This window comes from Podarcis raffonei, chromosome 6 (genome assembly GCF_027172205.1).
Source record: "Podarcis raffonei isolate rPodRaf1 chromosome 6, rPodRaf1.pri, whole genome shotgun sequence".
Taxonomy (NCBI): domain Eukaryota; kingdom Metazoa; phylum Chordata; class Lepidosauria; order Squamata; family Lacertidae; genus Podarcis; species Podarcis raffonei.
In genome coordinates, this window is record NC_070607.1 from 53,287,844 (window position 1) to 53,307,584 (window position 19,741).

General features: G+C 42.8%; 2 protein-coding genes across 5 annotated transcripts in view; one reads left to right on the plus strand and one right to left on the minus strand.

The window, feature by feature from the left end:
* BRPF3 (bromodomain and PHD finger containing 3) overlaps window positions 1-12,110 on the plus strand; it is a 36,989-nt gene extending 24,879 nt beyond the window's left edge. For all 4 annotated transcript variants that reach the window (XM_053392933.1, XM_053392934.1, XM_053392936.1 and 1 more), the window contains 5 exons: window positions 2,684-2,780; window positions 5,174-5,271; window positions 6,991-7,088; window positions 9,060-9,214; window positions 9,619-12,110. In XM_053392933.1, coding sequence (XP_053248908.1) covers window positions 2,684-2,780; window positions 5,174-5,271; window positions 6,991-7,088; window positions 9,060-9,214; window positions 9,619-9,802 — 632 coding nt within the window. In that variant the 3' untranslated portion in view covers window positions 9,803-12,110. The remainder of the gene's footprint in view (window positions 1-2,683; window positions 2,781-5,173; window positions 5,272-6,990; window positions 7,089-9,059; window positions 9,215-9,618) is intronic.
* A 2,265-nt stretch (window positions 12,111-14,375) lies between these two features.
* On the minus strand, window positions 14,376-19,458 carry LOC128415989 (armadillo repeat-containing protein 12-like). The gene is made up of 6 exons (XM_053392939.1): window positions 19,243-19,458; window positions 17,876-18,024; window positions 16,157-16,291; window positions 15,548-15,721; window positions 15,221-15,292; window positions 14,376-14,780 (listed from the first exon to the last, which is right to left on the minus strand). Exons 1-6 carry the CDS (start codon window positions 19,379-19,381, stop codon window positions 14,421-14,423), a joined length of 1,029 nt encoding a protein of 342 aa, XP_053248914.1. The 5' UTR covers window positions 19,382-19,458; the 3' UTR covers window positions 14,376-14,420.
* Window positions 19,459-19,741: the final 283 nt, after the last annotated feature.

Sequence of the window (19,741 nt, forward strand, 5' to 3'; positions counted from 1 at the left end):
ACTATTTCTAAAGCAGTATTTGTGCATGTGCTCATAGTGATCCTGTGATTTATCTTTGAAAGGGGCACAGAGAATCAAGGAAGCGTTTGGTAAAATAGTGCCATGCAATCTCATACTGAGCAAGTGTAGTAGTACCTGTCAGAGGTATGCAACACCTTTTTAGCTAGCAGTTACTGATGTTAAAGTAGTAGGTGGAATCTCCCATTTAGCTACAACCCAAATTTAGGAATGCATTCTAGCTTGCACTTCTCTGTTTTATGGTTTGTGTGCTTCACACTGTTTCATTTATTTAACTTTATATAACAAAGACTGATAGTGGGTTACAATTTTAAAAATAAAAGCATGAAGTCCAAATGCAAATCCTAATAAAAACATCTCCACAGGCCTTAACACTTCTGGAAGAGTCTCATGCTGAGCCTTAGCACATCCATAGGGGGAGACAAGTTCATAAGTTTGGAGCCACCACTTATTGTATGCAGTTTGCTCACAGAGGAAACGAGGGTGCTCCTTAGTTTATTACAGAGCTGGTGATGGGATAGAAGAAATAAGACTGTCTCTTTGATTCCTCAGGTGCCTTTATATGTCAAGTGTAGCACCTTGAGTCTCTGAATTCTATAGGGACCCAGTGCATGCTATGGAATACAGGTGTAACGTGCTCCCAGGGACCAAATTGTACAGCAGTATTAAGGCCTAGGTTACCCTGATAATAGTTGATTCTTCGTTGGCTAAAATGCCTTTGAGATGGGCTGCTCCCCTCTCTACTTTATTCTGTGCTATGCAGCAGCTTTGTATGGTATCGCTTAACTTGTGTGTTACCAGTTATGAAAGTGATAACCTATTCTGTTGGGATACTGCTGTGTCTTAGTTGGCTTGTGATTCTAGTACAGCTTGATAAGATGCGACAGTCATTGCTCCCCATGCTAAACACTTGTTTGACAGCTCAGTGACTTGTGAACTGAGCTACAGGATGGGTAAAAGAGATGTAGGTGAAATTAGAGGAAATTCATTACCAAATGTTTCTAATACTTACTGTTTTTTTCAATTTGATTTTCCACTTTCTAACTGATAGAGCACATTAGTCAGCAGGGGACCCATGGATGGAATATTATTCAGCTTTCTCACCTGCTTCCAAATCTCATATATCATATTCTCTTAAGTCTGGGGCTACAGTGAAGTTTACCTGTGCCTGGGTTAACCTTCTTTGGTGGAGTAAAGGATTGTTTTCGTAACTAATATGTGGAAACTCAAGTCAAGAAATTAAGAGATATCTACACTTGCAGCCCTTGTTTCATCACTTATTATTTCTCTTTGTCTCTCCTTGTCCTGTGATATTATAATACTTTTATGTATGTACTTTCTCCTCCCAGAGTTGAGGCCTGCTCTTTAATTTCTTTATTTCTAAACCCAGTGTCACTTGAATATGGAAAGGCTGTTAAGCAGATTGCACTCTTGCCATGAGTGAGGGCATTAAAAAAAAAAATCAAATAAGGAAGGAGAACAGACCTGTGGGTGACCAAACCTTCTGGGATTATGCAAGAGCAGAAACAAACACATTCACACATTCCCAAAGGAAAGTAATGAGGTCTCTAGGGGATTGCTGTGTAGTGGATAGGAGCCCAGTCTGTGTTTAAAACAAACAGTTAAAAAGAAAAAAAGGAATTAGTTGTGAAGTCTTGAGCTGATGACTGGGATGAGGGGCATTCCCAATGTTAGCATACCTGACCCTAAGGGACAACGCATGAAGAGTAGTATTTCTTTCACAAGGTACTAATGCCAAACGCCCCCCCCAAAAGCACTAATCAGGAACATCTCATTATATGAAAACTTGGCATGCCCAAACCTCAAGTTTCCTTCCAATCAATAATCATAACCATGTAGCAGATGACATGCAGAATCAAATCCAGGCTAACTATACATTTAAGTGCAGACCTCTGGAATTGAAAATGGTTTTTAGAGTGTAGGGGGAGAAGCTTGGCAGATAGAGAGATGGAAAATGTGTCTTGTGAACATTTGTTCAGGCTGAATTTTGACTTTGTAGACAAGGCAGTGCTTACCATAATTCACCAGTTATCAGTGGGGTTAAGGAGGTAGCAGTTGCTGGACTAAAGGGAGGTGGATGAGGAACATTTATTTGCTAATGGGTAAGAGTTGGTAAGGACTACGAACATAAGAAGATGGTGGGGGAGAACTCGCTTTGAACGAGTTCTTTGAACATAGTTGTTGCAAGATGCCTCTTGACTCCAACTGTGCACAGACATTGGGAATGAGAATTTAATGCATTCTTTAAACTCTTAAATGCATTTTCCCCCAACAAAATTTTGACATGATTCAAATAGTCTTGTTAGCTGCATTGTAGAATTGTGGTGTATGTAGTCTGTTTTCTTTCATAAGTGTCTAAAGTGGGTATGGGGAGCAAGTTGGCCAAGTTGGATTTTTTTTTACCTGCATGTTAAATCACACAGGTAAAAAAGTGGGTTCAGCACTTTTCTAGCAGCAACTGTTCAACTGATAGATGTAGGGCAGATAGATGTGACTTGGCTGAAATGGCCTCACAGACCAAATGGGGAGGCGTAGTGGGCCTAATTAGGTCTGCAGGCTGGACGTTCCACATCTGTGGTATAAGAAATTTTTAAAATAGCATTGTATTTACAGTTAGACTCATTCTCACATGCATTCTTCTCAGCACCAGTGACAAATGGCTTCAGGAAGCATATGGAAAGCGGGTCTGACTCAGAGTGCAGTTCTGGCCTCGGTAGTGGTCTCTCATCTGACATCTGCAGGTAAGTCTTCTTCCAGGTGCTTTCACCCAGAAAAAACATTATTCTCTTGGTAATTTTCCAGTCTTTTCTTTCCGTTTATACTTTTAGGTGCCTCTTACATTTAGATTTCAGCTCGGCATTTAATACCATTCTACCACAGCGTCTGATGTCTAAACTGGAAGATCTGGGGCTTCCGTTATCACTTTGTGGGTGGATATTGGACTTTTTGTCAGACCGCTCCCAGAGGGTTCGGTTGGGCCCTTATACCTCTAAAATGCTTAAGACTAACATAGGAACACCACAGGGATGCGTACTCAGTCCGCTCCTTTATATTCTCTACACGTACGATTGTGTCGCTGCTCACCCTAGTAATAGGGTTGTCAAATTTGCAGATGACACAACCGTGATTGGGCTCATCCCTGAAAGGGAGGGTGAAACGCACTATAGAGATGAGGTGGAGCGGCTGACAGAGTGGTGCAGAGCTAACAACTTGCTCATAAATACAAGGAAGACAAAGGAGCTTGTGGTGGACTTCAGGAGACAGAAGAGCAATATCTTTTGATTGATGGGGTCTGTGTGGAGAGGGTAACAACGTTCAGATTTTTGGGCATTGAATTACAAGAGGATCTGTCCTGGAGTGTCAACACAAGGGGGCTTGTGAAGAAGGCGCAGCAGAGACTGTACTTTTTGAGAATTCTAAGGAAAAACCATCTTCCGCAGAAACTGCTGCTTGCCTTCTATCACTGTGCCATTGAGAGCGTGCTCACTTATGGCTTATGTGTGTGGTACGGAAGCTGTACTACCCAGGACAGGATGGGGTTGTGCAGAGTTGTTAAGGCAGCAGAGAGCATTGTTGGCTGCCCACTCTCCACCTTAGAGCAGATTTATGCCACAAGGTGCCATAGGAAGGCACTGGACATAGTAAAAGATCCATCGCATCCTGGTCACTGTCTCTTCGAGCTCCTGCCGTCGGGACGGAGATACAGGACGATGAAGACAAGAACGAGCCGTCTTAAGAACAGCTTCTTCTCCAGAGCGATCTCAGCCCTGAATGGGAAGCCTGGACTTTGAAAGTCATCTAATCTTCCTTGCTGTACTATACTGTATTGTTTTAATTAGTGTTTTTATGGAGCAGTCGAGTAATTTCGTTGTCCCTGAGAGGGGGCAATGACAATAAAGATATTATTATTATTATTATTATTATTATTATTATTACATCCATATCAGAGGCCAGAGGTTTTTTAATAAAAAAAATCAGCATTCCAGAGGAATTATGGCTCTAATCTTGATTTAGCTGCATGTATGCTGTTTAGCACGTGGCAACTGAGGGGTGATAAGTTCCAACCCTTGTATTCTAGACAGTATAATTCTAAGCAGTATATAGTAAATTGGTGACACCGATGCCTGAATTATTTTTTCATTCTTAAGCATCAGTGTTTTCCATTATTTTGTGTTTTGTTACCAGTCTATTACTGAGATAAGCTACCTTTTGATCCCAAGATGGCTATAGGGTCAAGAGTAGACCCCAGTCCCTTAATAATAATTAAGTAGTCCTTAATACTTAGCACAGGGACGCGGGTGGCGCTGTGGGTTAAACCACAGAGCTTAGGACTTGCCGATCAGAAGGTCGGCAGTTCGAATCCCCGCAACGGGGTGAGCTCCCGTTGCTCGGTCCCTGCTCCTGCCAACCTAGCAGTTTGAAAGCACGTCAAAGTGCAAGTAGATAAATAGGTACCGCTCTGGCGGGAAGGTAAACGGCATTTCTGTGCACTGCTCTGGTTCGCCAGAAGTGGCTTAGTCATGCTGGCCACATGACCCGGAAACTGTACGCTGGTTCCCTCGGCCAATAAAGTGAGACGAGCGCCGCAACCCAGAGTCGGTCACGACTGGACCTAATGGTCAGGAGTCCCTTTATCTTTACCTTTAATACTTAGCACAGTCTTGCCATTAGTTTGCCTATCCCAAGTGAGCATCACTGCCGTACCATTCTCCCTCTAGCTTTGTAGCCGAACTTTTGTCTGCAGAACAGTCGATTGAGAACCAGCTTTCTTGCAATGTTGGTTTGCTTCTGCCCTATCACATCCTGCTTCCAATGTCCGCAGCAATGCACAGCCTGCCTGAATTAGCTTGTTTCCCATCTTCCCTGTCCTTTGCATCAGATCCAACTCTCCTAGGAGCAGCTGATCAGATCTATGATTCATATGAATTTCTGCCTTTCACAGTAAGGTTTTAATTGCTGCTCTGGCCGCCCACTTCTGGTTATTTACCAAAAGAAAGGCTGCAGAAGTCCCTTATCAGATCCAGATGTTATTGCCCACAACGGCATTCTATCCACTCCTCTTCCTTCACTCCATGAAGCTCAAGGTGTATTTTGGAGCTAAGCATTGTTTTATCACTTGGCTCTCTTTTCACAGTGGTCTGACTCCGCACAAACGTAGCCGAGGAAAGCCTGCTCTTGCACGGGTCCCTTTTTTGGATGGTGTAAATGGAGACTTGGAATACAGTAGCTCAGGTAAGAAAAACAGTGTTGGTATTTCTTAAGCACAACGTGTAGCTAGGTTATGGATGTTATTTTTTCCTGTGGATTGTGCCAAAGGAGACTAAGGTTGCAATCCTTCCAACACCAGCAAAATAAACATTGTTGAACTCTTATTTGCAAGTAAGCATGCATAGGATCAGTTTCTATGCATGCTCTTTACATTTGTTGCCAGTCTTGTAGCTTGTCATTTTTATAACTTAAGAAATGGCAGGATCAGTTCCGCTGTAAAGATGTAGGTAAAAGAGTTTGAACAAGTTCTATAATGAGGCTTTCATCCCCCCCAACCCCCCCATATGTTACAGCTGTAGAGAAAACCTTGAAAATGTGTTGTCAATATCTGGAGAAGGCTCAGGCCACAGAGTGTTAAATCAATGGAGCAATATGCATTTCTATTATGGTTCCCTGCTTCCTAGTCCTTCCCCAGCTGACGGTCCAGTCTCCAAGCCTACTTCCTAAATGGCCTGTGCCAATCAAGTTTTAGCATTCTAAATTCTTCAAAGTGAAGTGTGTGTGATAGGGGGAAGCTCATAATTTGGGGAATAGAATAAATTTGGCAATGTTGCCTAAAATATATATTCAGATTTAATTTCCATAATTTATTCTGGGCACAAAAATATTTTTGCGTGTTTCAGAATTCAGTCTTTGTGGAAGTAGCTTAGTATGGCAACTGTCAATGGTAGATTTTACCTGTATTTTTCTCTGTGGTTGGGTCTTGAACCTTGTCCCAGAAAGGCTATGTATGCTCTCATCAGTCCCCTAAACAATGTATACATTGCCTAATTACAACTGCCTCCAAGTGGTATAGAAGGATACTATGTTGCTGCATGTGGTGTTCATAAAACAGTGCTTGTGAGGAGCATAAGGGAATTTCAGCCTTTGCCAGGCCCTGGGGGGATGACTGGGCACTGACCTCAGTGGGATTGTTGTTGGCTTTGCCATTGATGGCATGGGAGTGTTAGGGTGGCAGCTTGCATATGATGTGTATTGTGATGCAGGGGCTGTGTTCCCATTGTTATAAGTTTATTGGTTCCTCCTTTATGTGTGTGGCATGGCATGCACAGTCCCCATTAGGTGAGTATTCCCCTTGCTTCTAGAATGTTGTGGGCATGTCTGTTTTTACGCTGTTTGGGGATTTTCTTGTGTGTTTTCCTCCTTGTGAGCTGAGCACACATTGGATGTGGCAGCTATTCTCCTGACATAATGGTAGCTTGCCTTTGGTACTGGGTCAATGTGAGTATAAGATTGCACTGCCTGGTGTGCAATGTATTGCCTTTATACCAGATCCATTCTTACAAAACATTTTATCTACTTATAAAAGGAGGATGGTAGGATAAGTCTTTGCCAACATGGCGTCTTCCAGGTTTTCTGGACTGCAGCTCCCATCAGCTATACTAGCAGAGGTTGATGGGAGTTGCAGTCCAAAGCTTCCCGAGGGCACCAGGTTGGCAAAGGTTGCCTTAGATATGTTGTCTTATGCGAAATAGTTGCTCGTTTTTAATTAACATGTTTGGCCTGATTTCATTTTTCAACCTGCAAGTTTTATCAGAAGTGATATTTAAGATGCAGGATGTTTCCTCAACTTTGTATTCATAAGAGCAGCCTTCATCTATAGCTCTGCAATTGCTTTCAAGGAAAAATGGTATTGTCATGGTAGACTATGATTCTAAGGCGGTTCATATTGCAATTCCTTAGGTACAAACCTACTGATGCCCTTTGAGGAGCACACAGAACTAGAACCTCTGGAACTTGTATGGGCAAAATGTCGTGGCTACCCTTCTTACCCGGCGTTGGTATGTATACCTGGTTCAGTGCTACCTTCTTTCCATGGAGGACATCTTGGTGGCCTATAATACAGTGCTAAGCTCAAAATGTAGTTTCAGCTGAGGAGGGAGGAGAAGATGTCCTCTGGAAGAACCCTACACAACACTGAAGCTTTCGTTGTGAAAACTTGGGGGCCTCTGAGCTATTGTTTCATGGCTAGCCATATTGTTACTTTGTTCCTTCTAATCATTTTTAATGTTCTTTATGCATTCTCCATATTCTTTTTGTTAGCTGCCTTCCAGTGCTTTGGTGGAAAATAAATATACAAATAAATGACTCAGAATAGGTAGTAGTCAACAATCCTCTATCACCATATGTTTAGCCATATGCCTAGTAACATCCACATTTCGAAACATGGAAGGATAAACAGTGATAAAAATATAATAAACAATTTTAACTAGAAAGATGCCATCTCGGTGCTAGGAAACCTTGGATGATTTCCTCTTAACCAATTCCCAGGTACAGGTGTGTAGCAGAGGTGGGGAACTGGATCTTCCTAGCAGGCCAGATCATTGTCTCCCTCACCCCCAGTGGGCCAAATTTGACAGGTGGGTGGGGAGCCCATCTGCCAATCACTTGATGTCACTATGATGTAAGGTGACTCTCTTTTGCCTTCACAGTTTTAAATCATACTGTGTAGGCAAATGCACAACTCACAAAGCACCTTTCAGAGTGCTCCTAATGAATGAAAAAAGCCCACTGCAAAGTGCTCACAATATTGTTGTGTCTTGGAATTTTTAAAATTTTATTTTTGTGCACACAACTTTGCAGATGCTTTCAGTCAGCTGATCAGGGGTGTCTACAAACCCCTTTCAGCTGAGCCGGGTCTTTATCTGTTGCACACCAGAAGTCAGGGGCAGGGCAGGTTGAGTGTAGCTTGGTTGAAATGTCTTGTGGGCCAAATGGGGAGGCTTTGCAGACTTAATTGGGGCCACGGGCCTGAGAGTCCCCACCACTGTTAAAAGCTAATAACAAAATCTAGTTAGAATAAAACATTCAAAAATTAGGTTTCAAGTTAGTTGAATGAGATGTAAGGCACACAACCCACATAAGTGCGAGAGGCATCATGTGTATGAATATATAACAAGTAGCTTGTGCTTTACAATAGTCATAATTTAAAATATCAAAACAAAAAGTTAAGGAGCACATATAGCGTACAGCACAGTCATTCTGTAAACATGTATTTATGCAACAGAAAACTCAAGTGAAAACTCCAACAATGAATCCCTTACCTATCCAAATGTCAACAAAGGTTGAGTCTAATTATCAGCCAATAAAAGCAAATTAACTGATAGCCAGCTTGAATCAATAGACTTGTACCATAATGAAACTGGTGTGAGTGAGAGTAAACTGGGACAGCTGGATATTGGGTCAGCAGGGATGGTGTACCGTCTCTTGAGTAAAGTTATTTTGAAATCTAATTTGCCAAAAATTACACAAGTTTCTGCTTACTTGTTCACTTATTGAATTCTTCAGTATGGAATAAGAGAGAAACTTACTAAGTTTTCTCTAGACTGGAAAGCGTAGATGAATGGTTGTTATTCATCTTGCATTAAAGTACTTAATTCTGACCAATTGAAATACAGAGTGAAAAAAGCTGTGTTTTCTGAACCTTTTAGCTAAAACAGCTTCCAGTCTTATCACCTCTTGGCTCTGCCCTGCTTCACATAATTCTTTGCTCTTGCTAACGTCTTCTTCACAATTTTCTTGGATCCATGCTGCTTCTGCCTAAATACTCAGATGGTTGTGAAGCTTGTTCCTTTAATTGCAATCAAGAATTCACATTCTACTACCATAGATGAGATTTCTTCGCTACCCACTCATCCTTTCCCTGGTTTCCTTGGGTGCTACAGAACGGGGCTTTTATCTTCTGGCAGAATTTCTAAGATCGGTGATGAGTTTCCATAATATAACCTGCGTATTTTGCCTTGTGTTTTTAGATAATTGACCCTGACATGCCTCGCGAGGGCCTCCTTCACAATGGAGTCCCAATTCCTGTCCCTCCTCTGGAGGTTTTGAAGTTAGGGGAGCAGAGGCAAGCAGAAGTTGGAGAAAAGCTTTTCCTTGTCCTTTTCTTTGACAACAAGAGGACATGGTGAGTAAATGTAAACAGGTTAAGGAAAGAACATTTTTTTGACTGCAGAGTATCAAGAAGTTATACTGATGAATTTGCAGCTTAAAATTTAAGCACCCGAAGGTAGGAGGGAAGACCTGCCATTTCTTCCTTCCCCTTTTGGCACCAAGCAGAGTCGTTACACAACTTCCTCCTTTTGGAGGGTGTACATGTCACAATATTATTCAGCAGACTTAACTGACATTCCTTGAGGGTCTTGTTTCCAGTTAAAATGAATAGCAACAAACATGTCTGTAAATTTGGAAATAAATCTTTGCAGTCCGGGAGAAAACTAAGGCTCAGGATCATTGGAAATAGATTTCCTTGTGTTTTCTTATGCATTCTCATCAATCATTTTTGCCTCTTTATGTGCTCTTGAACCGCAGGCAGTGGCTTCCACAGGAAAAAGTTATTCCTCTTGGAGTAGATGACACAGTGGATAAACTAAAGATGTTGGAGGGACGAAAAACCAGCATCCGCAAGTCTGTCCAGGTGGCATATGACCGGGCCATGATCCATATGAGTCGAGTTCGGGGAGACCACCCTTTTGTCACACCAAATTATCTGTAGGGACTGAAAGAGCCTGCTCTGCCCTTCCTGCTCTTTCTGGAAATAATGCCTATCAATAGGCACAGTGGGTCTTGGGTCACTGATCAGTAGGGGATTCTCCCCTGCCTGGAGGACGGTGTGAATGTTATGTCTGTTTGCGTTCATAACAGAGATGCACTATTCCTAGTAGTAGGGAAAGCAGCTGTAAAGTATCTGATATGTGCCATAAAGCCTGTCTGGATTCTTTCTGAATCTGTCTCAATGAAGAGCCAGCAGGAAATGAAGTGATGTAATAGTCTGACTAGGAAGAGGATGTCAGGAGCAGCTGCACTGTCCTGCCGTGGCCTTGGTTATAGGGCAAGGGAGAAGCTGAACTCATTTGGCGATTGGACTGCAAGTCTCACAAGTCTCTTGTGTTTCATTCTTCAGCTAGTCCCGAGTTCAGCTAACGAAGAATCATCTGGAGCCTGCCACTGCTATAAATAATCCTTCATCCTTTAGATGACTCTTGTGTGCCAAATTTAATATTCAACATACTTTTTCATGTTATTTTAAAAAGCACTGGTTTGCCCCACTGCATTTATACATTTAAAGGCTAGTCTAGAAGCCTCATGCCTAGGTTTATATAGGTTTTTATGTTAGATCTTACTGACAGGAAGGATAGAGATAATATTTTGGTGGGTTTTCCCTCCTCCCTCATGCACATTTAAATGCACAGAGCTTTAAATATGAAGATGAAATCACTTGTGAAATGTTTTGTGTGATTACATTTATGAAGTAGTTTTTACATTTCAACTTCAGGTTAATAACATGTTTGAAACTGGGCAGAACAGTATTTTACATCTTCTTTTGGGAAGCACCTAGTCCGCTGGAGCAATGCTGTTAAGTACTAAGATTTACTAGGACACGACAAAAACAGAACCTTGTTGGTTTTAAAAACTTCTAGCACATAGCTCCATTTTAGGGGCGCTGCGTACAGAAGTTCTGTCCGAGTAAGAGCTGCCTCATTCGCTTCTGTACATCATCACCCTGACCCATAAAGCCGTATGATTGCTGGATGTCTATAGAAGAGGCTGGCTGTATGCAGAAACAGGTTTCCATGTGGCCATTGTTCACCTCGTGGCATGTGCAGAGATTTCTCCCCCTTTAAATGGTGCAGTACCTGCTTGCATAGAGTGCCATGTGTGTATTGCCGTGTGGAGCTTTGGGTCAGGGCATTAGTGTCAAACTGCAGTTCCCCTTTGCCCTCAAAATTCCCCCCATCTTGTTTTGGGTTGAATTTGGAACAGTGTCTGTTTTCTTGCTCACCAGAACACATTGCAGTTTCACCCTTAGCTTCCCCCATAAATATTTCTTTCTCTATGAACCTTCGTTACTGGAATCCGTTAAAGTCAAGTGTGCAACTCCTCTGAGAATCCTAGCTTTTAACTTGCATGCGCTGGAAAAACAGGGAAAGCTGAAGTTTGCAAGTTGACAAAGCATTTCACATTTGAATTCTGATTTGTCTAGATTTCTCTATGTCTTTTTAAGCGTTACAAACCAAAGGTGCAAAGCAAGATTGTAATTTTAAAATATAATTGTTTCTTTTCTTTTTAACTCAGTATTTTTTATTATTTTAATTTTTCTTCATACTAAAGAGATTGTGGAACAAAATGTTAATAATAAGGGGGAAATCACTGCCATTTCTATGTGGTCTACTTTTTTTAAAAGTACCACATCTTATATATTGGGGACATAAAACCACACTTTATGGAAAATATCTGTAACATATAAAGAATAAGAATAGGATTTTTTTTTAAAAAAAGTTGATAATGCCTAAAGAGTGTGGCTGTGGAAGGAACTTCTGTACATAGTTGTAAAATACTATTCTAAATTATTCAGGCCGATTGTTACCATTCTTGAAGTCCTCGGTTGTGTTGCTGGGTCTTTTGTATGCACACAGTGTAATTAATTTAAAGCAACATACACTTTTCCCAGGTTGTAGCTCAGCTGTGGACTTGTGACTTATGTATAACTGTTTTAAGATCTTGCATTTTACTTTTTTCATTTTTTAAAAATTACATTTTAAGGATTTGAATTGGCTAATATCCTGCTGTTGCTATGGGACCTAAACGTGACTTGTCAGTCTGCTGTAAAGCACAGATGGCTCTATTTATTATAGAAAGTGAGTTTATTTGCTTTCTAGAAATGTTTATATCAGATGGTATAAAAGAGGTAATAAAATTCTATGCTTGTAAAGAAAAAAATGCTAATTTTACCTACTATAATCTGACTGTCTGAAGCTATATTTTCTCTCTGAGAAATAAATGTTCTAATGTAAAATAACTAATTGAATTGTCTTGGGAGATCCTTGACCTGACATCTGGACATTGAAATGTAATGTGAATTTTCCTAAGTCCCAAGCATTCAGCAGTTTTCATATACAGTACCTCCTTTCTTGGAAACCTGTGTGCCCCCAAAGCTTTTCCTCAATTACGGTATATTTAAGTGTCAGATTTCGTAGAATGTTGAAAAGTTGACAGATTCATTTCTTTAAGGAAAATGTGGACTATTTTCAAGAAAAAACTTCCCAAAATGATATGTCAAACACACATCTGTAAAACAGCACAAAAATCTCAAAACAGGATTTGAAATCTTTACCAAAAGCCACAAGGATCAGCACTAATCCAGCATAAATATCAAAATTGGGCAAAAATTTGGTAGTAGTATCGGGGAAACAGGAAGGTTTAAAATGCAAGGACATTAAACACATAAGCCTGGAAAATACCTAAAAGGTGATTTTTTTTATCTGTCACATGTGTAGTTTGTCCCCACTCCAGTCCTGCCAGTCTCAAACTTTCATGATTTTAGGCTTGCAAGGAAGAGCTCTCAGGCTACTGTGGTAAATTGAACTTATGGGTAAGCAGCCTGTGTAATGTTATCCACAACAAATTTTTTTACAGCCATACTTCCAATGCTTGTGGAGTGGGATACAAATTGAGTATATGCTGCAGCAATCTCATGGTGATTTTCTGCCCGTTGCAAATGCTGTGTGAATCCACATAACACATAACCAGTGTGTCAAACTGGATTGTATGAATTGGTTTACAGAACTGGGAACAGGCCACTTTATGGGATAGAATTATATTAGTTCAGCAGCGGCTTTTCTCATTGGGTCTGCTCATATGGGAAGGACTTTGGACAGATGTGTTTCTCCTCTGGTTCTTGGAGGGCATTCTGGATTATCCATGGTAGAAACTCCTCTTGCTGGGAGGGAAGTGACTCATGTTTCTTGACATAGCTCCTTTAAGGAGGGACATCTCTCCTTTCCCCAGCTACCCTACCTAGTGGCAGATTAATTATTGGGGCTTGTATCCCTTTGTGACCAGTTGGTTTTAACAAGGCAGCACAACCCCAAAGAAACATGTGGACCAATGGAAGCCATTCATCAAGGCTTTATTGAATCCTGGATGCATAATCAGAGAGATCAAGTGATAATAGCAATATTTCTCTTTGGTTTGGTCCCAACAGAATGAAGAGTTTGATCACATAGCCAGCTCATATTCTGGTAGCTCCCATGAAGGAGCAATCTTCCTCACTCCATGCTCAGTACTTGGCTGGCACAGACCATAGTCTGCTGTAGGGACTGGGTGCCATTCCACCCATCCATGTACAAAACAAGAGTTTAGATGGAAGAATCTGAAGTTTGTATTGATGGATTCTGAGTTTGTAGAGCAGTGGCTAATAATCAAGTTTCACGAACATTCAAAATATTGTGACAGAAGTGAAGAATGGAGCCTGATTGCTTCGTAGGGCACATTTGGTAATTGGGTGTTAAGTATTTTATTTGTGATTTGATGTCTTGAAGTCATGCAGGAAGCAAGAGAGAAAGTCAACAAGTTCGCACCTTGTTAATTTAATTTATCCTCCATTGTCCCTTCCCCCACTTGGTGCATCTGTTGCCTATGAAAACTCAGACTATAATAAGCCGTTTAAGGGTACAAGCCTGTATTTAGGCCTATACTGGTGGGAAGCCAAAAGGTATGAGGTGGGAGCGGAAAAATGCCGGATACAACTCAACCAGTGAAGATACGCCAGCACAACTTTGTGTATATGCTAGTGGAACTCCATGCAACACTGCACTGCCAGGACAACACTGCTGGTGGAATGACCAAAAAGGAGTACAGATGTGGGAGTGATGAATGAGTAGACAGATGACAGCTCCTGTACTCTCAACCCTACTCCTAACATCAGCATAATACCATTCCTAGAACTCAATAAGGACTGGCTCCTTGTATGGCTGGCTAAGATGATGTCAGCCCATGATTGGTGGGAGCCAGTAGTGTTGCCATGGGCACTAGGGGTGTGGCTGTTGTTGCTCTATTCCATGTTACTTGCTCCTCAAATTTGTGCTGGGCTTTGCTAGATACTGTCGATAAGTTACTCCAACCTTGCGGTGGTGCAAGAAGTCTAAGATTGCACTCTGCTTGTTTCTTAGGAGCACAACAGTAGTCTGCCACAGACTTAACCTCACAGCTGCTTCTCTGAGAACGGCTTAGGCAGGTCACACCTCACCACATCACTTCTCCCCCAAACCATTACTTTCGCTCCGTGGTTTCTGTTTAAAATAATTTAATTATCTCTTAAATCCTACAAGGGCTTAACAGCCCGATTTAATGAGTGAGCTGCCAATTTTGGAGTCAGAAAAGAAGGTAGAATCATAGTTGTGGAGGAAAGCCATCTCCCCTTCCTCGTTGAGCTGGAGCTTCAGGATAACCCTGCAGGCCTGGATCTGCACCTCTTCCTCTGGGTGAATGATGAGCGAGAGGAGGCGGTCAGCTAGGCGGGAATCGTCCCCAAAAAGGACCTCATGAAGGGACGACTCATTGTACTGCCAGCTCACTGACTGGTACTGGGGAGTCAGGCGACCCTCACAAAGCCGTTCCACAAATACCAGCAGCTCAAAGAGAAGGTTTCCAGGTCGTGAAGGTTGGAAGAGGTGGAGGAAATCTGGATGGACCTTTAAAAAGAAGCAGACCAGGTTGATTTTGTTTTAAAGGACAAGGCTTGGGCCTGCAGGTCCTACCCATCTGGATGACTAACTCCAGGCGGAAACCAAATGCCACCCTCCAGATCTTTCTATCTGGCCCTTTGAATTCCTCCTGGGCCACACCCTCCTCAGCCACATTCTGCCCATTTTTGCCTCCGACCCCACTCACTGCTGGTATGTGGTTCTCAGAAGGTTGCCCAGAAAGGAAGGCAGCCCTCAGGCTAAAAATAACTGTATCCCTGTTCTACTAGGAAGACATCCCAGGCAGCAGGAAGGCAATGCACTTTACTCTGTTAATGCCGCTGCATTAAGCTGCAGCAGACATGGAAGTCTAGGATTGCTGCCTTCTGGCACCTTTTGCTTCCTTCCTCTCCCAGGTTTCCCAACAAAGACAGGACTGAAATCCTCACCTGGCAGTTCATGATGTCAAATAACAGAGCTTCCTTTTGGGCTAGCGTGCCAAGGAATTTTAGAACCTGCACCTGAAAAAGACAGTTGCAAGTTTATCAACATTACAGGTGAAGTGTCTCACTCTTGTTTTATGGCTTCCACTTAATGTCCTCACAGGATTAAGGACAGGGATGAGGGACCTGTGGCCATCCAGATGTTTTTTGAGCTACAACTTCCATCATCTCTTGATGAATGGCCATGTTGGCTGGGGCTGTTGGGAGTCCCACAACATCAGAAGTTCTCCATCCCTGATTTAGGAGTTGGGTACAAGGGATAAGCCTTGGTACCTGACACATAGTGTTTCCCATCTGCAGAATTTCCATGAAGGCTGGCATAAGCTTCTTCACCAGTGGAAATGTGTGATCTGACAACGGTAGCCCATTCAGCAGCCTCAGTCCAGCAGCATGTAAGTCGTGGTCCCAGATGCTGGCAACCATTTCGAGAACCTTGGGGAAAAACTCCTGCAGAAAACATAGTGTTTTATGGTCACTGTGGGTTATTTTCCGTGACTGAATTGTGCCCTCTAGTAATGCGTAAATGCCTCTTCCTTGCAGTAGAACACTGAAGCAAGAAAACCACCCATTTTCTTCTTCTTATGGAATGATGTGGTAGGAAACATACTTAACAGATCAGATGGCTTACAACATTCAAATGTGCTGTTCATAGCTCAAGCACTATCACAGATCTAACCCCATGAGCAGAGTTTTCATAGGACTTTCCATTACTTTAGATCCTTTCATAGCTTCTCAAAGAAGTCCGTTCACTTGTTCAATCCACAAGCCATAGAATGATGAGACACCGAATGATGTCAAATGGCAAGCATTCTTGTGGGAATCAGTCAAGATCCACTGCATGTAGCCTGATACGGAAAAGCACTGTGGGGTACAAACAATCACCTGAATCCTAATTCTAAACTTCCAAATGCCGGTGAAGGCCTTGAGGGCATGCAGAGTCTGAATCTTGATGCCAATGTCTGGATCATCCAGGAAGGAGGCCACCAGTTTGATATCCTCATACGTACAGGCAGAAGCCTGGAAAAATAGAGCATGCAAAGTCAGAGGGATGTTAGTTTAGGTTTATTACGTTTATGTGTTGCTCCCACTAAAGAAAGTTCTAAGCCAGGCTTCCTCAACCTCGGCCCTCCAGATGTTTTGAGACTACAGTTATCATCACCCCTGACCACTGGTCCTGCTAGCTAGGGATCATGGGATTTGTAGGCCAAAAACATGTGGAGGGCCGAGGCTGAGGAAGCCTGTTCTACGCAATTTACATCCCAGGTAAAAAAAAAACCCTAATAAAATCACATATGAATTGAAAACATATTTAACAATACAATAACACTCAGGAAAACAAAAGCACATTTGCTACTGAAAAATGAGAAGGTTAGTTCCAGGCAGGCCTTCTTGGAGAGGCTTTATGGGGTGGGATGGGGTGGGGTGGGGGGCTACTATGGAGAAGACGCATCTCTCATTGCCACACTCTTAACTGTCCTCAGAAGGGGCACACAGAGAAGGGCCTCACGTGATGGTCTCAGGATCCAGACAGGTTCATAAAGGTAAAGGTAAAGTGACCTCTGACCATTAGGTCCAGTCATGACCGACTCTGGGGTTGCAGTGCTCATCTTGCTTGGACAAAACCATCCATTCATTCATTTATTCATTCATAGCACTTATACTCCACCTTCGTAGCTCCAGACCAAAACCACTCAAGGCAGCTAAGGGGCGAAAATTAAAAAGACCAGCGCAAGAAACAGCAAAATGCAAGCAAACAAGTGGCAGATAAAATTAACAAAAGAAAAGAAAAATATGGGGGGAGGAAAGGAAAAGAACCAAAACAAAAAAGAAGCGAGCCAGCAAAATTAACCCACATTCACACCAAAGGCCCACCAAAATTCCAGGTAGTGGCCAAAGGAGCCAGGTGGATTTCTTGAGGCAGGGAGTTTCATAGGGTTGGTGAAACAACTGAGACATCCCTTTTACATTCTAAGTCCTCCAAAAATGTGCATACTTCTGAGGGATTTGCCTCTCACTTTGCAGCAACTAGCCAGAACGCAACTGTTGGCCAAAATATGCCACCTTTAAATATGGCTTTGCCCCAATCAGTCGAAAAATAGGTGTGTGTGTAAAACTCTCCCCCGATCACCATTTCTCCCCTTGTAATCCACTATCCTCTCTCTCTCACACAGCTCTTTTTGCCTTAAACCAGACTCCAGTATCAGAGTCCTGCTGGGAGATAAGTGGCTGGTTGGAGGGATTGCCAGTGGAGGGGGCAGTGGAGGATAGGAGGAGAGTTTAAATCAAAGACCCATTTTTAGATGCACAGGCTGCCATCATCAGATGTAGCTTTGGTCATGAACAGTGGCGGACTTTGGGCTCTCAAATTTCAGCATGTGTGATGCTAAAATTTGGTGCCCCTCACCTCTCCCACTCCGTTCTACAGCATTGCTGTGGTGCCCTCTGGCACCCAGTGCAGCCCAACCGGTTGTGCTAACTTAAAACTGCCTCTGTCCTGAACTTGGTTACTTGGGTGAAACCTGGCTGGGCAACGCACACTTGATTTCCTTGGACTTGCTGTTCCACCACTGTACTTTACATCATGCAGTTCTGGAGCCTCACCTCATTGTCCAGTAGATAAACACACCGGGTGATGCCATGGAGTAGCATATTCTTGGAGTAGTCATCTAGCTTTGGGTTGAGGGTGTTCAGGAGTCCCCTGAGTTCTCCAGAATCCAGCACAGTTTGACTCTGGTGCTCTATAGCGAGTTCTAAACACAGGAAAGGAAGGAAGGCAAGAGGTCCCGAGGGGGGCAAGGAGGCAAAAAGAGCAGTGATAGGTGAGCTGAATGGAGCATGTCGTACTAAATGGAATAACATGTGTTTCGACATGGGAAGCATCAGAGCTCAGTCGGAGAGTATCTGCTTTTCTGGTAGGCAGATCCCAGGTTCAACCCTTGATATGTCCGGGTAGGGGTCAGGAAAACCCATGTTTGAAGTGCTGGAAGGCCGCTGCCCATCATTATGGACAACACTGAGCTAAATAGACCAAATACTCTCAGTATATGGCAGCTTCTGACAGTGTGTTGTCTTCTTCAAAGGTCATATGTTTATGCTATCTCCTATTTCAGCAAAGTCCTCTCTCAGATCTGTCCTTCTCAGGAGGAGGACGCTGCCATTGCAAGGAGCGCAGCCAGTTAGAGGGACCTGATATTTAATTCATAGCAGTTCACATTTCATTAAGCAGATTGCTTCAGCCCAGAGAGATGTACAAAGCTAAGACGTCTACAATCGGCACTTGCAAGGTGGGTATTAAAAGACAACACAGACCCCAAAGAAGCAACTCGACAAGCTGAAGAGCAGAGATCAAGAGAGTATTTCTAGATCAGTGATACAAATTTAAGAGCAAATATATTCCTTTGCTGCACGCTTTCAGAGATCATGTATGAGATTTACATTTTAAAAACTGTGCCCAGTCTGGCTGGGAGAAAGGCCTTGGGTGTGGCCTTCCTGCCTGAACTCCATTGGCCATTGGTAGATATCTGAGAGCCTGTTTTATGGCTGATTAGCAGAACGTGGGACCATGCAATAGTGCATATGGCATTTGTTTCAGCAAATGTCTATACCATTCTCACATATTCAGCGGGAGCCTATGCAAAAGACCAATTCCCTCCATACTGTTTGCTAGGAGAGCCAGTGTGGTGTAGTGGTTAGAGCATTGGACTAGAACCTGGGAAACCAGAGTTTGAATCCCTACTCAGCCATGAAGCTCACTGGGTGAATTTGGGCCAGTCACTACCTCTCATCCTAACTTACCTCATAGGGTTGTTGTAGGGATTAAAAATGGGGTGGGGGAGAGAATTATGTACGCTACTTGGAACTCCAAGAAGAGCTGGGATATAAATGTGATAGATAGATAGGCAGATGGTTGTTGAGAGTTAAACCAGGGCCTGTGAAAACTGCCATGCTGGGAGCATTACATAACTCACTGGCTAAGGTAAGTGGCTCTGGGTTGTAGGGAGGGCTCTTGATCCCTGCCATGATGGTCTTGGCCATTAGGAAGATAGCTCCAGCTCCTGTCGCTGCAGATACCACGTTTTTTGTTGTCACCAGCTCAAAATACTTCATCTCCTTTCCTCGAACTCCCAGGGATGTAGATAGAGCCCTGGGTGCTGACCTCAAGCAGGCCCTCCAATGGAAATACTAGATTGCTCTCGGCATGGTTTGTGATGTCACCAGATTCCACCAGGACATCTGTGACACACCGTCCGTGAAGGTGCAGGAAGCAGGTCCCTCCAGGTTCTCCAATATCAGTGCAGGAGGACGTGGAAGCCTGTGCTGAGCTATGCAAAGGGAGCTGCTTAACAACAACAACAACAACAACAACAATTGTATCCCTACCATCTGGCTGGGTTGCTCTAGCCACTCTGGGCTGCTTCCAGCATATACAAAAACATAATAAAACATTAAACATTAAAAAGTCCCTAT

Coding starts and splice junctions, on each gene's coding strand:
- LOC128415989 (XM_053392939.1), bottom strand. CDS start 19,381: ATGAAGTATTTTGAGCTGGTGACAACAAAAAACGTGGTATCTGCAGCG. Junction 18,025..19,242: donor AGAGCCACTTACCTTAGCCA/GTGAGTTATGTA, acceptor TCCTGTGTTTAG/AACTCGCTATAGAGCACCAG. Junction 14,781..15,220: donor TTGACATCATGAACTGCCAG/GTGAGGATTTCA, acceptor TTCTTTTTAAAG/GTCCATCCAGATTTCCTCCA.